Source organism: Polistes canadensis, unplaced genomic scaffold (assembly GCF_001313835.1).
Source record: "Polistes canadensis isolate GaletaPanama2010 unplaced genomic scaffold, ASM131383v1 scaffold_38, whole genome shotgun sequence".
In the NCBI taxonomy this organism is placed as follows: Eukaryota; Metazoa; Arthropoda; class Insecta; order Hymenoptera; family Vespidae; genus Polistes; species Polistes canadensis.
The window spans coordinates 928,033-942,176 of NW_014569585.1; the positions used below are offsets into that span (position 1 = coordinate 928,033).

Sequence of the window (14,144 nt, forward strand, 5' to 3'; positions counted from 1 at the left end):
TCTCTCTCTCTCTCTCTCTCTCTCTCTCTCTCTCTCTCTCTCTCTGTCTTTCTCTGTCTTTCTCTGTCTCTCTTTTTGCCACGTCGGCCATAATTGAACGAACCTTTATGCTTTCAAGCCTGATTAAAAATTCGACTCGTTCGGCAGACCGTAATAACGTCGACTTTTCTTTAACAAGCTAATTATTTATGAATAAACTTTAACGGTTAATAATCTTTTATCTCCTCCTTTATTCTTCAACATCCTATACTTTTCTCTTACTCATTCTCCAGTTTTTTTTTGTCTATCTGTTACTTAAACAAAAAAAAAAAAGAAAAAAAAATGATAATTAATTTATACGAATGAATTTTGAAGGAATCAACGACGATCAGAAGAATCCTCGATTTTGTTAGTTCGATTTAAACGAACCAAAAAAAAACCACGTAAAATCGTGTTAACGATTAAATTAACACAATCTAACTTGTGTATTTGAAAGTATACTACTACTACTACTACCGTGTCCTCTCATCCCATTCTCGAGTTTGTTCTCATTAGTTTACATTCTTATTCCGTGCTAGTCTCAAGCAAAAGATTTCAACTTTTAACCATTCAATTTTCGAAAAAGTGCAAAGTAAGAAAAAGAGGGAGAAAGAGAGAAAGAGAATGAAAGGAGAGGAATCACGTTAAAGAATTTCAAAGCAGTTCTCTACTATAAAAGTTGAGTACTTGAGAAGAAGAAGAAGAAGTAAAAGTAGAAGTAGAAGAAGAAAAAACGCATAGATATGTACCGATCTAGAAAACCGCAGCACAACCAACCGTCAAGAAAAAGTCTTGGAAAATAAAAATAAGAAGAGAGATTGAACGGAAAAAGGAAAGATAAAGTTCAATAAAATCGGATAGCATGTATTTTGATCTAAATTACCGAAAAAGAATGTTATCTTGTATCACAAATGGACCAAATTGAAATCGTTAGAAATCGATAGGGAAAAACTATTACCGGACGGTTCAAATTATCGTTAGATATATATCTATTTTTATTATATTTATTTTTACATGAGAATCTCTTGGCAAAAAGTCAAGAACGTGGGAAGAAAAGGAAGAGGATGAAAGGAGTAAAAAATAAAAACAAAACAGAAGAGAAGAGAGAGAGAGAGAGAGAGAGAAAGACAGGTAGGTGAAATAACGTCGTTCGTTTCTCTTCTCTTACCTTCTTCCTATGAATAATGTAAAAATTGTGTTCTCTCACACAGAAGTACGTACTCTTTCTTTCCTTTAAATCTTTCTCTCTTTCTCTCTTTCTCTCTCGTTCTCTCACTAGGAGGAGCCTGGGAACTTGCTTTTGCTCTTTTTCGTGAGAATAATATGTTGAACTTTGAGAATTCAACGATATTGGTCAAAAGATAAAATATTAATTCCTATACGTTTGTCTTTTCCTTCTTTCTCACTCACTCTCTCTCTCACAGTGACTTTTCTTTTTTTTTTCCTATTCCCACCTCAAGCTCTCTTAGTTTCTTTTTGTAAAAGGAAAATAAAAAAAGGGACACGTGTACGCATGTATTATGTACTCGCCCTCCGGTAGATACGCGGAGCTTATTAAGGGCTCTACTCCAACTACGAGTGAGCGTGAGCCCAAAAGGTTCTTCTTCTCTCCTATCGAGCGACCTTTCAACAGCTTGAAAAAATCATTCTCGAGTCTATTCCTAAGAAGAAAAAGACGCGGAGAAAACCGTCCACTGGTTTTACACCTCTCTTTTACGTGTTTATTCAACGCTAAAGGACAACCCACCCCTCCTTACACTTCCCACCTGCTAACACTGATCGCGTATTCTTTGAGCTTTCCTTTCGTGATTTCCTTCCCCCTCTTTCTCTTTCCCTTTCACTTCCACTTCCTCTTCTTTTTCGTTTTTCTATACAACTTTCTCTTTTTTCGTTAATATCACAAATTGTAACTTTCTATTTCTGAAATTTTGATATCTTTCGGATGAAAGAATTACACTTGTTAACAATCATTTTTTAATTTACGTGTTATATATCAATTATTACGTTGTTTCGTGCATACGATACGAATCTGATTTATAAAATGTCCTAACACGTTAAGTTTTTAAGTAATTTACATTTTTGAATTTTTTATTAAAGGATAATGCCATTCTGGAATTTGTAAAAAATCGATAATTAGTTTTTGGATTAAAACAGTTTCCTTCATTGAGTTGAAAACTTCAAAATTAGGGAATATAATTATAGTTCAAACCAATTACAAAGAGAAAAAGAGAAAAAACATTTGTTGACTAGTGTTATTTGTCCTGTACATTTTTTATTCTACTCTTTCGCATTCCTTTTAAAGGTTCGCAGGTTGATACGCGTATTCATATTTTCTGCTTTTATTAGTTTTTCTTTTCCTTTCTTTAATCTAATTAACATTCAATAACCTATACGGATGATAAAAAAGAGGATATTTTGCATAGGTCAAAGGAGATACGCAACAAAAGCGTACATACGTTTTAGTACTCGTCCACCCATGGAAAGAAACTCTTTGAACTTCAAAAGATTCAATTAACTTTTTTCTATGACCTCATCCTTTATCTCTACGCGAGTATCTATCTATGGGTGTATGTGTGTGTATGTGTGTGTTTGTTTTCAAAGATAACAAAAACAATTTTACAATCGTTTTGTCAACCTTATATTATAATCCTACCTACGCGATTCTCTAGGTTATAATTTTATCCAGGTAAGAATCATTTTATTTCTAATTTTGTTGGTTTATATTTTCTCGACAATTCTTTCTCTATTTTTTATAGAAATAATAAAATATGTTGATAACGTCTTTTTTTAAAACAACGTGATAATACCAAATGAAAGGAACAACAGAGGCTGTGTTTTATTTTATCGAAAAGAAGAAGAGAATCTGCTGATAAGTCTAACTCTTTCTCTCTTTTTCTCTCTCTTTCTCTCTTTCTCTCTCTCTCTCACACTCTCTCTCTCTCTCTCTCTCTCTCTCTCTCTCCCTCTCTCTCTCTCTCTCTCTCTCTCTCTCTTTCTCTCTCTCTTTCTCTTTCTCTTTCTCTTTCCCCCTCTGAAACGACACAACACACTTTGAATAATAAGGAACCCAAAGCTCGTTACATTATTTTTACGCAAAGAGATAAGAGAAAAAGAAAAAAACATTGGACAACACCGTTATTCTAGCTCGGATAAAATAAACTGCTAACGATGGAAGAAAGTTCACCGAAAAGTTGGCAACGAAGAACCAGCGATTCCTATTTCTTTTTTTCTTTTCTTTATTATCTCATTAACACGAAACAAATTCCAAGATGCCGAGGCATACGGGGGTGAGCCAAAAGTTTCTAAATCTTGTAGTTTTATAATTTACCAAAAAAAAGAAAAAAGGGTAGATTGAAGTGTCTTGAAAACAAACAGAAGAAAACAAATAAAACCATTAACCGATTCGTAAAATCGTGGAAAAACTTTCGGTCCATTTACGTAGGGAATTAATTTACGCTGGATATTAATGAAAAATTGTTTCAATTTCTAACGAGACTAAAGTATAAATAATTGTAATGCTCGTTAAACGTATTTCTCGATAATAATAATAGTTAAAGGTAGATGGGAGAGAAAACGTAAGAGTGGCTTGTACTAACAATGGAATAAATGTTTCAGCCTGGGCAGGAGCTTTAAGTGCTGCGGTTTCACGTGGTTCTGCTCCATTGGTTGTCGGCGCGTGTCGTCGTGGAAGTACACGGCTCACCGCTGTCATTGGTGGCCTTGTATTGGCATTAGCTTCGCTTTTTACTTCCTTTGCCCTACAAATGCATCAGGTTCTTTTGAGGTATGTATTTAAACTTCCGAAATATTATTTACACAAAAATGTCTATCCTCTGTTTCATTTATTTAACAAAAACGTGACCAATGCGTTTTGGTTTTTTTACGACTTCTATATGGGTCGATAATAACGAAAGGATGTAAAAAAATTCATTCGCAATTATATTCGTTGCACAATTAACATCACACGGGAAATCAGTGTCTAATAAAAGCTATGGAAATTTCATTATATTCTACCGTATTTAAGTATTTTTATATTCAAGATGAAAAGATAATAAAAATTAATGACGATTTTTATAATAGTATATAAGTGTCTTGTAGTATAAGTATCTCTCTCGAATCTTTTGTTACGATGATACTTCAGAAGACGTTCAACAATGTAAAGATATTACAAACAGTCTGTTTGAGACTCATAAAAAGTTTTCTAGGATCTTTCTGTCTTATACGAGTGAGGAATCATTATGACAAAGCACGGCATTCCTTTTAACGATCTTTGTAAGAAGCTTTTACCAAAGATTATCGACGTTACAATAACGAAAGTTTTTAATCATTTTCCTCTACCGAGACATTTTCTTAATTAGATTTAACGCGAATTACACAATAAAAAGAAAAGAAAAGCAAGGAAACCTGAGTTGTAATAAACTAATTGTAAGTTGGACAAAGAAAAAAAGAAATAAAGAAAGAAAGGAAATAATTGGTTCTTTGTACGATAAAATAATTATTATTACAGCGTAACGCGACCGGCAGATGTACGAAAAAGCCTAAATTAATGGAAGTATATTTAAGTATAGCTACATATGTGTCTGTGTGTTTTTTTTTTACAACCCGATAGCTACGGGTTGGTCTTAGGGACAGGGGCCGGTTTGGTGAGAGAGACTGCTGGTTTGGTACTCGGCCATTACTTTAGAAGACGACGAGAGTTCGTTGAGATGGTGGTGCAAGCTGGCACGGGGGTGGGAATTGCCCTCTTCAGCGTATTTTACAAGGAAGCGGTTGGGTAAGTTATTACGTATATTATAACCCCTCTCTACACGTACAACTATGATAATATGTCCGATAAAAATATTCAATTAAGATGAGTTACGTTCGCTATTACGCGTCATCTTAGAACCACCTTGCGCGATCTTACAAAATTAGATTCCTTTACCTTTACGTATAAGGAAATATTATTTTTAATTATATTCATTCGAATTATCAAATCTAATTAATAGGAAATTTATTTTACATAACGTTTCTTTTTACAAACCATCAAAACGCATATCTCGCTAAATTGAATTTTTCATTCTCTTTCCTCGGGCAAGTGAAATTTTCATATCTTTTTTTCATTCTACATTCTATTCGTTCAATAAATTTCAATATTATTTTACAGAACGTTTTAAAATTTCAATCTAAAATTTTTGATTAAATTATGCAGACAACAATAATGTTTGAAACTTCCATTTTTATTCGGTTATATTTTATTTCTTGTTGTTCCATGGGTTGATTAATTTTTTATAGAGCGAAGGTAAAATAACGAGTTCCATTAGCTAATTGTTTAGTAATTATAAGAGTGTTGTCAAGTTACTGCATAACTTTGTCCAATTATATATCATCGATTAATCTTCATTTAAAAGTAATTTTCATTGTTTTGCGATCGTTTGAAAAATTTTCCGATAATTATTAGAATCCTAACGATTCTATCAACTACTTAAGGGATAATACTGCAAGCATGTGCAAGTGCATATGTACATGTATATGTATATTAAACAGATAGAAGAGAGGTCAGAGAATCTCGTAGTGTTTACCAGTACACTATTAGGCTAGTTTCGTCCGGAAATTGCCTATCAGACATGTTAAATAGTATCGAATAAGTGACGGTATTAAAATCGAATAAAATCACTCGCAGTGAAACAAACAATCAATATCGATTTAAAAGACTACATTGTTATCATGTATTCATCCAATAATCCAACTTTCCTTCATTTATTACTTTTTTTGCTTTTTTCGCGTGCATATGTATCGCAAAAAAAGAAAAGGGATAATCTATGACCTATTTAAAAATAACTAGAAATCGGAGATTGGTATAAGAGTAGAGAAGCTTTGTTTCCCAACAGATGTTTGTTTTTTTCCCCAATGGTTATTAAAATAGTTCGATGGAAATGTGGTCGATCTGATAATTAGCTTTTTAAAAATTTGGAAAAAATATATACATACAACTCTCAAATCCCATTCGATGAATAGAATTGATCAAAGTTGCCATATATATGTTTATACGTAATAATTTCATTCAAATACAGACAAAAGTAATTACTTGTTTGAAACAAAAATCATCAAAGCGCGCAACGAACTACTCGAAACAAATTGCAAACGTCGAAATGCACCTAAATCTGAACGTAGAACATGAATATAACAGGCAGATAGAGAAAGAGAGAGAAAACAATTCTTCTCTCTCTCTCTCTCTCTTTCTCTCTACGTGTCTCCGTTTTATTGTACATTTTCACACGACCGTGTCAGCGATATATGTACCGTAACCTTTTCAAGGTATATGAATATAAAAAACAAGAGATAAATTCGAGATCAAATAATTCAACATTCCATGCTCTGCTTTTGATCTTTTTTAACAATCGTAAAGGCAATTTATTTTTACTTATTTTGATTTATGTCAATAAAACAAACTTTCGGCTTATTTCAATCCCTTGCGCGTAATCCTAAGAACAAAAAGAATAATTGCCTGAAGCCCTTATCAAAACGGGGGAGAAGGGGAGGGGGGAGAGGGAGTAAATAGAGAGGACTAAAACACGCAAAAACAAATTACTATTATTTAACTTGGAATTTTTGCTCCCAAAAATCAAACTCAACGCTTTACGCGGGACCCTTGAATTAAAATTTTTCGAAAAAATCCCATAAAGCCAAACGCACCGCTGGTTCTTTTAAAATTATTTTACTTTGAGTCTTGCATTAAGGTAAAGCAAACTCCTTTTATAATCCACGCGTCATTCATTCATTCACGTACATATATCTCAAATCTACTCTCCTTTAATTTCAAGAGATAGGATGAAAGGTAGAAAAGAAAAAGAAATGTAGGGTAGGTACAAAAAAAAGGTTTGTTATCTACAAAACAAGAGAGAAAGAGAAAAAAAGAAAGAAAGAGAGGAAATCAATTGAGAAAAGACTAGGGAGCAAAAATAACATCGTTTGTCGATGTCATACTAGGTCAATGATTCGTTTAGAAAAAGAAAATCGGCCAATGTCCGTTTCATCCGGAGATTAGAACCGTGTAATTACTAGAATAACGTTCGTGGATCTTAACAATGGTTATCGCGATCGAATCCCTCGAGAAAAGACAAAGGAAACACACACTAGAGACATTTCAAAAATAGAAAAAAAAGTTGTAACTTATGTTGTACGAGGGATGATAAACGTCATCATTTACGTGGATTCGTTATCACTGTTTTAATTCATGAATGAACTATTTTTTCTAATTTTCATTCAAAAAAAAATAATTAAAAATGATAGGCAGAGAGAGAGAGAGAGGGAGAGAGAGAGAGAGAGAGAGAGAGAGAGAGAGAGAGAGAAAATGAGTGAATAAAAATAAAAAATGCAAAGAATTGTAAGCGTGTCATAATCACAGGATTTTTATTGAATTTTTAATCGAGGAATCAACTGATATTATTTTTCATTCTCGAATAAAACTCTAAATTCCATTAGAGTTCCATTGTCTGTAGTATAAAAGCACGGTTAAGTTGAAACTTAAACCTTTGATTTTTATAAGCTTTTTCTTTCTTCCCCTCTCTCTCTCTCTCTCTCTCTCTCTCTCTCTCTCTCTTTCTCTTCTATTCTCTCTTGATACTATATTCCTGTTAAATTCAGTGTCGTCTCGCGATATTACTGCAATGCGGTTGTGTTACCTAGATTAAGCTTCTGAATTTCTTCCAAAACTCCGATGGACGTAATACGATCGTTGAAAAAATAGAAAAAAAAAAACACAACTGGTATTATTTTTTATATTTATATCGTCGATGATACGTGAACAACAGAGAACAAGAAAGAAAAGAAAGAAAAAGAAAGAAGGAGAGATAGATAGATATATTTCGGATCGATTCGCACGATTTACGATCAAATTGATTGTAAAGAGTGGAAAGAGAAGGGCTGGTAGATAGGATTACTCACGGTCTCTTTCTCTTTTTTCGGTACGCCTATGTTTCGTCGAAATTTCCCAACGTTTAAAAGTGAATCGAAATACGTACAATTGCATTTATACATTTATATATATATATATAAATGTGTGTGAGTATGTGTCTGTGTGTGGTTATATATGAAGAGGATTAATAGAAAGTTGAACAGATGCGGTGGATTAAGACGAGTCGAAGAGCAACTAACGGTTGATTAAATATAAAGGAATGAAATAGAGAGGGTAGTACGAGAGGGTAGTACGAGAGGGAGGATCGAGGGAGGATCGAGGGAGGATCGAGGGAGGGTCGAGGGAGAATCGAGGGTTAGGGTGTAGAAAGGTTCTCACGTTAAGCTGATTTCTAGGAGGTGGTGCGTTAAAGGGTGGTAATTTTCCAACGATATCCTTGGCTAGAGATAAGCGATGAATATTATGGTAAGAAAATGAGAAGATGGCGAAGGAAAATGGGGGTGTGATAGAGAAAGAAAGTGGCAACGAAGGGGAACCTAGAGGACTCACCCGGCAGAGATTAATGTGAAATTACGTGGGAGAAATTTAGGCCAGGGATTAGAAAGCTTCGATCGTTGTTTGTGCATATATACACTATCGTATATCTATGTGGTATCCTCTGTGTGTGTGTATGTGTGTATTGAATCGTTCTTTTCCAGGGGTGGCACACGTGTACCTGCTAGCTTTGAATGAAAATGCAGTTGCACGCCCACGCTTTGTCGTTACCGAGGAAACACCTACGCGTGATTTTTTTTTCTCCTCTCCTTTCCCCTTTTTCTTTCTATTTTTTATTCTTCTTTCCTTTTTTATTTTTATTTTGTGAAATATATCACTCGACCGTACGCTTCTTTACGCCCACTACTATTACTGGGATCACTACTACTACTATTGCTACTACTACCATTGCTACTATTCTCCCAGCATCAGCTCAACACTTACTCGTTCACATAGTAAATTTAACTAGACGGGATACAGGAGATACGTTTACTCCCACGCACTTTTATATCTCTATTCGTGTTACTGTAGCAGTACAGTGAAAGAGTGAGTGAGCGAGTGAATAAGTTAAAAAAAGAAATAGAGAGAAATTCAAGCTAAAAATCTCTGAAAAGGTTTCGTCCTTGACTATCGTAAAGTTCTTCGCCTTTCAATGTTTTTATCGGAAAGTAGTTGAAGAGCCATCGAGCCGATCTCATTCTACGTAAAACATGAAAATTCGTCCTTATATTTGATTCAGTATATAAAAAGAGAGAGAGAAAAAAAAAATTACAAAATAAAATAAAGGAATAAAACTGAAATTCATATATAACGATCACTCGAAATTTAAAATAAAAAAAAACCTTCAACGCGTAGTTTCTTTCTTTTTAATATCCAAGCTTTCAAATCGGCGTAATTATTCTGCCAATGTGGAACTTTATTATTAATAATCTTACGCTTCAACTATTAACGTGAATTATTCACGTATTTTCTGTTCTCGCATTTATCACCCTCAAGCGTAACCAGACAAAGAAAGACGACGGTGGTTAAAAAGGATAAAATAAAAAGAAAAAAAGAAAGAAATAAGTTTTTTTTTTTTCTATTTCTAGTATAAACGCGAACTACCCCGTTCTATCGTATATAAAGTTTTAAAGTTGCTTTCATTGTAAGACAAAAGCGTAAAGGATTCAAGGTCTTTCTTTGTCTAGGAAATTTTAGGAATGTTACGAACGAGGTACTACATACAACAATGCATTATAATATACCAAAATACATACACACATTTCCTTTCTCGCAATTTCATTTCTCTTCCTTTCTATGTTTTACGCTTATTTTTTCCATTTTCTGCTTTGCTAAGTTACAAATAACCCTCTTTCTTGTAAAACCATATCAATTTATAACAAACGAGATTAAAGTTCAAAGACAAAGAAACGTCCGATCCATCAAAGGACGCAGACATTTTCAAAAAAAAAAAAGAAAAATACTTAAATAGATAATAATTAGAAAAGTTCAGGAGTTTATTGTAAGATAAGAACAAAGAAAGATGTAATCTTCATGTTAGAAATAGTTACTTAGGTAGCAGATTGTATAAAATATGGATTAATAACGTCATTGTCTTTTCAGAAAGCTAGGCTGGAGATTAGGATTGCAGGCGGTTACAGGAGCACTCTTCTTGGCCTTTTTCCTTGGTCTGATTTATAGGAGTGCTTCTCTTTACCATCCTCAACGTAGAGCCATATTGCATCTCAAAAATCAACGTACCAAAGTGAAAGAAAAAAAATCAGCAACGAAGGTACCAACTCAACCATTGGTTGATCTCAGTCCTTTAGGAAGTAGACCAGTCAGAATGTTGATGTTGGCAGCTGGAGCAGCTGGTTTTGGACTTTACACTCCAGCCTTTTACATAGTAAGTCAATTTTAAACTTACAAAAAAGAAAAAAGTGTATAAATAATTTATCGGCACGTTTATATGACACGTTAAATAATAAAATGTTGAAGCGAATCAAACTTCGAATCTAAAATAAACGTAATCACAAAGATTGTAGAAGCAATAATCAATTATAGATCATGATTAAAGAAATAATAAATAATCTTGGAACTAAATGATTCTCATAGTTAACAATATCTCGTTAGGGTGTCTAACCGAGTGTTAAATCCGATTCCACGCAATTTCTTTTATCTGACAATGAGAACTAAAAAAGGAAAGAAGATCGGAAAAGGGGCTCGTTAGCTAACGAGAAGCTTAATTATAAGATTTGCATCGCTAGAACGAAACTTCTTTTCTCTTTATTCATTTTTTTCTTTTTTTTTTCTTTTTTTGTTCTGTATTCTCTTGTCGAAGAGAGAAAAAAGAAAGAAAGAGAAAGGAAAAAAAAGAAAAAAAGGAAAAAATTGTCTCGACGCGATCGGTTCCAGGGAATTTAAGGGGTGGAAGAAAGATGAAGGAAAGATTGAAAGAGAGGAGTGGGGTTGGGGAGGGAGTGAAGTAAGGGGGAAAGAGATTTGTAAGATGCAGAAGGATGCTTAATGAGAAACTTCACTTTCAGGCATTGCAAGGATATCAAGACGGTCTGGAAGCAAGTTCGTTGGTATTACTACAGACCTGCTTGGGTTTGGCAGCAGCACTAGGATGCGCGGCATGGGGGGTAGTTACAGCTAGACCATCTGCTCAGTGCTTGGTGTCCAGGCAATATCTCTGCCAAGCAGCACTTCTCGGAGTTGGTCAGTACACAGAGAACATACTGTTACACATTCAAGCTACTTTTCTATCCTATGCATCGTATGATTCAAGCGGTGAAACCGAGCCTTTCGAGAACACGCCAGCCAGATATTTCCCTCGGATCTGTGGCTACCGATTTGCTAACCCTCTGCTTTTTTTTCTCTCTCCTCTATGAAAAAAAAGAGAGAAAGAGAGAGAGGACTCTCGAGTATTTCGAAAAATACGCTAGAAAACTCGTATCGCGATCATAGTAAATATACTCTGCACATATCGATCGTGGAATAATGTATACATCCATTTTAAAATATGGATACTTTGAACGTGACAAAGTTAATAACTTCTATTACAGTTCTATTAATTGGTTACAACTTTCTAACATACTGCACAATTATTATCGTTATTTCTTTGCTATATTGATCTCGAAAAAATATAAAATGAGAGAAGAAAAAGAATGTAAGATCGTTCGATACTATCGCGATTACTCTACAATCACAAATTTTATTACTTATCGAAAAGAAAGAGAGAGAGAAAAAGAAAGAGTTCTATTATTTAAGTTTTATTACCCGCGGAAAGAAAGTCGAAAGATTCATATACCATCGATACATCTTCAAGTGTGTTAAACTCGATAAATCTCGATAGTAGAAATATCTTTTTTCTTTCTTTATTTCTTTCCAAGATGAAAAGCATGAAAGTTCTCGATAAACGATTAGAACGTAATTCCCGAGAAGGATATCGTTTGTACCAAAGATAGAGAAAATGATATCGTTTGAACCAAAGATAGAGTAGGATCGTGTGTCGAGACGGATACGCCTCTAGGTAGGAACCTGTTAAAAGAACGAATGTTTTAATTGACTTTTGAAGTCGAGAAAAAAAGACCAATAGGTAAAGCACTTTTCTGTTATATAGAAAAGCGAGAGAGAAAGAGTTCAAACTCGATGTACACTTTTTGGTGGGTGGACACTTAAGCTGACTGTTAAAAAAAAAAAAAAAAGAAAAAGGAAAAAGAAAGAAGGAAAGAAAAAAAATCTGCTCCCGGCAACTGTCTAGTTTTCACACGAGTTAACGTTTAAGTCAAAAAAAGGTAATCAAAGTTTAAACGTTTCGAGGTAATCACGATAATGAAATTCTTTTAACCGAAGCTATTCTTTTCTACTCTCTATCTACATATCTCTTTTGAATGTTAATAATTAAAAAGATAAGAAAAAAAAGAGAATCAAGTTGAAAAGGAGAATACAAATTTATCTATTAACATAATCATTCCCCTTTTTGTGATTTTAATGAAATTTTAAACAATCTGCTCTTAATTCTACGTAATTCAATTTACATTTATTTTCATCTCTACGGAAAATACGAGATGAAACAATGAAAATTATAGTAATACCAAATTTATTTAATATTTAAATGTATACAACGCACGAAATCCAGATAATAATATTAAATTGAATGCCACGAATTAAAAGTTACATACAATTATAAAATATTTAACGTATTCTCGAAACACCGTGGTTACGCCGACCACAAGATTTTAAATGTCCTCTCTGTACGAACCAACCACTTTTCAACGATTGTATCCTCTTTCTCTCTCTCTCTCTCTTTCTCTCTCTATCTATCTTTCTCTCTTATAATATTCACCTATAGGTATCGTTCTGCGGACACACGAATAAAAGAGAAAGGTGTGGACAAGAGAGGGGGAGGGTAGAAGGGAAGTAGGGATGGAAACCAGAATGGAAAATACTTTTATGCGGAGAAACTGTAACCGAGGGTGAACCTCGTCGGAGAATGGCGAAAGAGAGAAAAAAAGTATATGTGTGAGTAACACAACCGGGAAAAGAGCCCGGTCGACTTCAAAAGGATAAGAGGCTGAAGGAAGTGAGAAAGAGAAAGAGAGAGAGGAAGAGGGAAAAAAAGAGAGAGAGAGAGAGAGACATAGATAAAGGGATGGTCCTCAGTTCTACTCCACCTCTCTTGAATTGAGGGGACCGTGGTTAAAGACACGACACTGACGAACTTTTTAATGGTATGGGTTAGTTACATGATAGCCATCGTCCGTCCTCTCGACGAATAGAAAATTATTTTTCACTAACTAAAGAAAATTTCTCATTAGAAATGTTCAACATACCTTCTTCCTTTGTTTTTTGTTCTAATGTTTGTTTCTGTCATTGTTTTTAGCACGTTTATACCTACGTTGGATTGTAATATAATTGCATGATAAAGTACACATTTGATCATATCTTTGCATACTTTAATTAGAAAACAAATTGCTATGAAAAAGAAAAGGAAAAATAATAAAAGAAAAAAATTGAAGAAGAAACCTGACACTAAAAGTAAGAAAAGATTATAGTATTTTAAGCAACGCGCTAGAATATACATTTATTTATCTAAGGTTTCATGTGTAAGTAAAGAATTCCTCTTTTCACGAAGAAAAGAAACTTGACAAGTGAGAGCTAAATATACGGCCAGGGAGTTCCAACCCAAAAAGCGGCTTATCCTCGCTCCGCAGGATCGAGTTTGCTCCCGACACCAACCAGTATTCACTTGCAGAAGATAAACTATCCGAGAAAAAGAATTTGCAATTTTCTTCCTACGACAAGTCCTTAATAGCGGAAGAACCGTGGCCGTAGGTGTCCGTATTTACGTTTAATAAGAAACTAACAAATGATTTTGACTATGATCGAACAGTAAAGTACCTCTCTCGCATTTAAAATGAACGATCTATCTTACAAATTTTATCTATTATCTAAAAAAAAAGAAAAAAGATGAAAAGATTATTCTACAGGTTGATTCAAAAGTTTGTTATCAAAATCTTTTTCTCTGTTTTGGAGCCGTTTAGATTAATTTTATTGTAAAATTGTATAGCTGCAAGTCAAATGAAAGTATTGAAAAATGTTAATCGATTTTGAAAATGATCTAAGCACTTTTTGATTCACCCCGGCACTTGTGGACCACTCTGTATTAAATCAACTAGTACGATAATATCAGAGTTCCTTTAAAATATTC

General features: G+C 34.0%; 1 protein-coding gene across 2 annotated transcripts in view; it reads left to right on the forward strand.

Moving 5' to 3' along the window:
* The window catches only part of LOC106784628 (monocarboxylate transporter 10-like), a 117,755-nt gene that overhangs the window by 97,522 nt on the left and 6,089 nt on the right, over positions 1-14,144 (forward strand). For both annotated transcript variants that reach the window (XM_014744379.1, XM_014744380.1), the window contains exons 6-9: positions 3,634-3,802; positions 4,628-4,792; positions 10,052-10,334; positions 10,975-11,149. In XM_014744379.1, the coding sequence (XP_014599865.1) occupies positions 3,634-3,802; positions 4,628-4,792; positions 10,052-10,334; positions 10,975-11,149 (792 nt within the window). The remainder of the gene's footprint in view (positions 1-3,633; positions 3,803-4,627; positions 4,793-10,051; positions 10,335-10,974; positions 11,150-14,144) is intronic.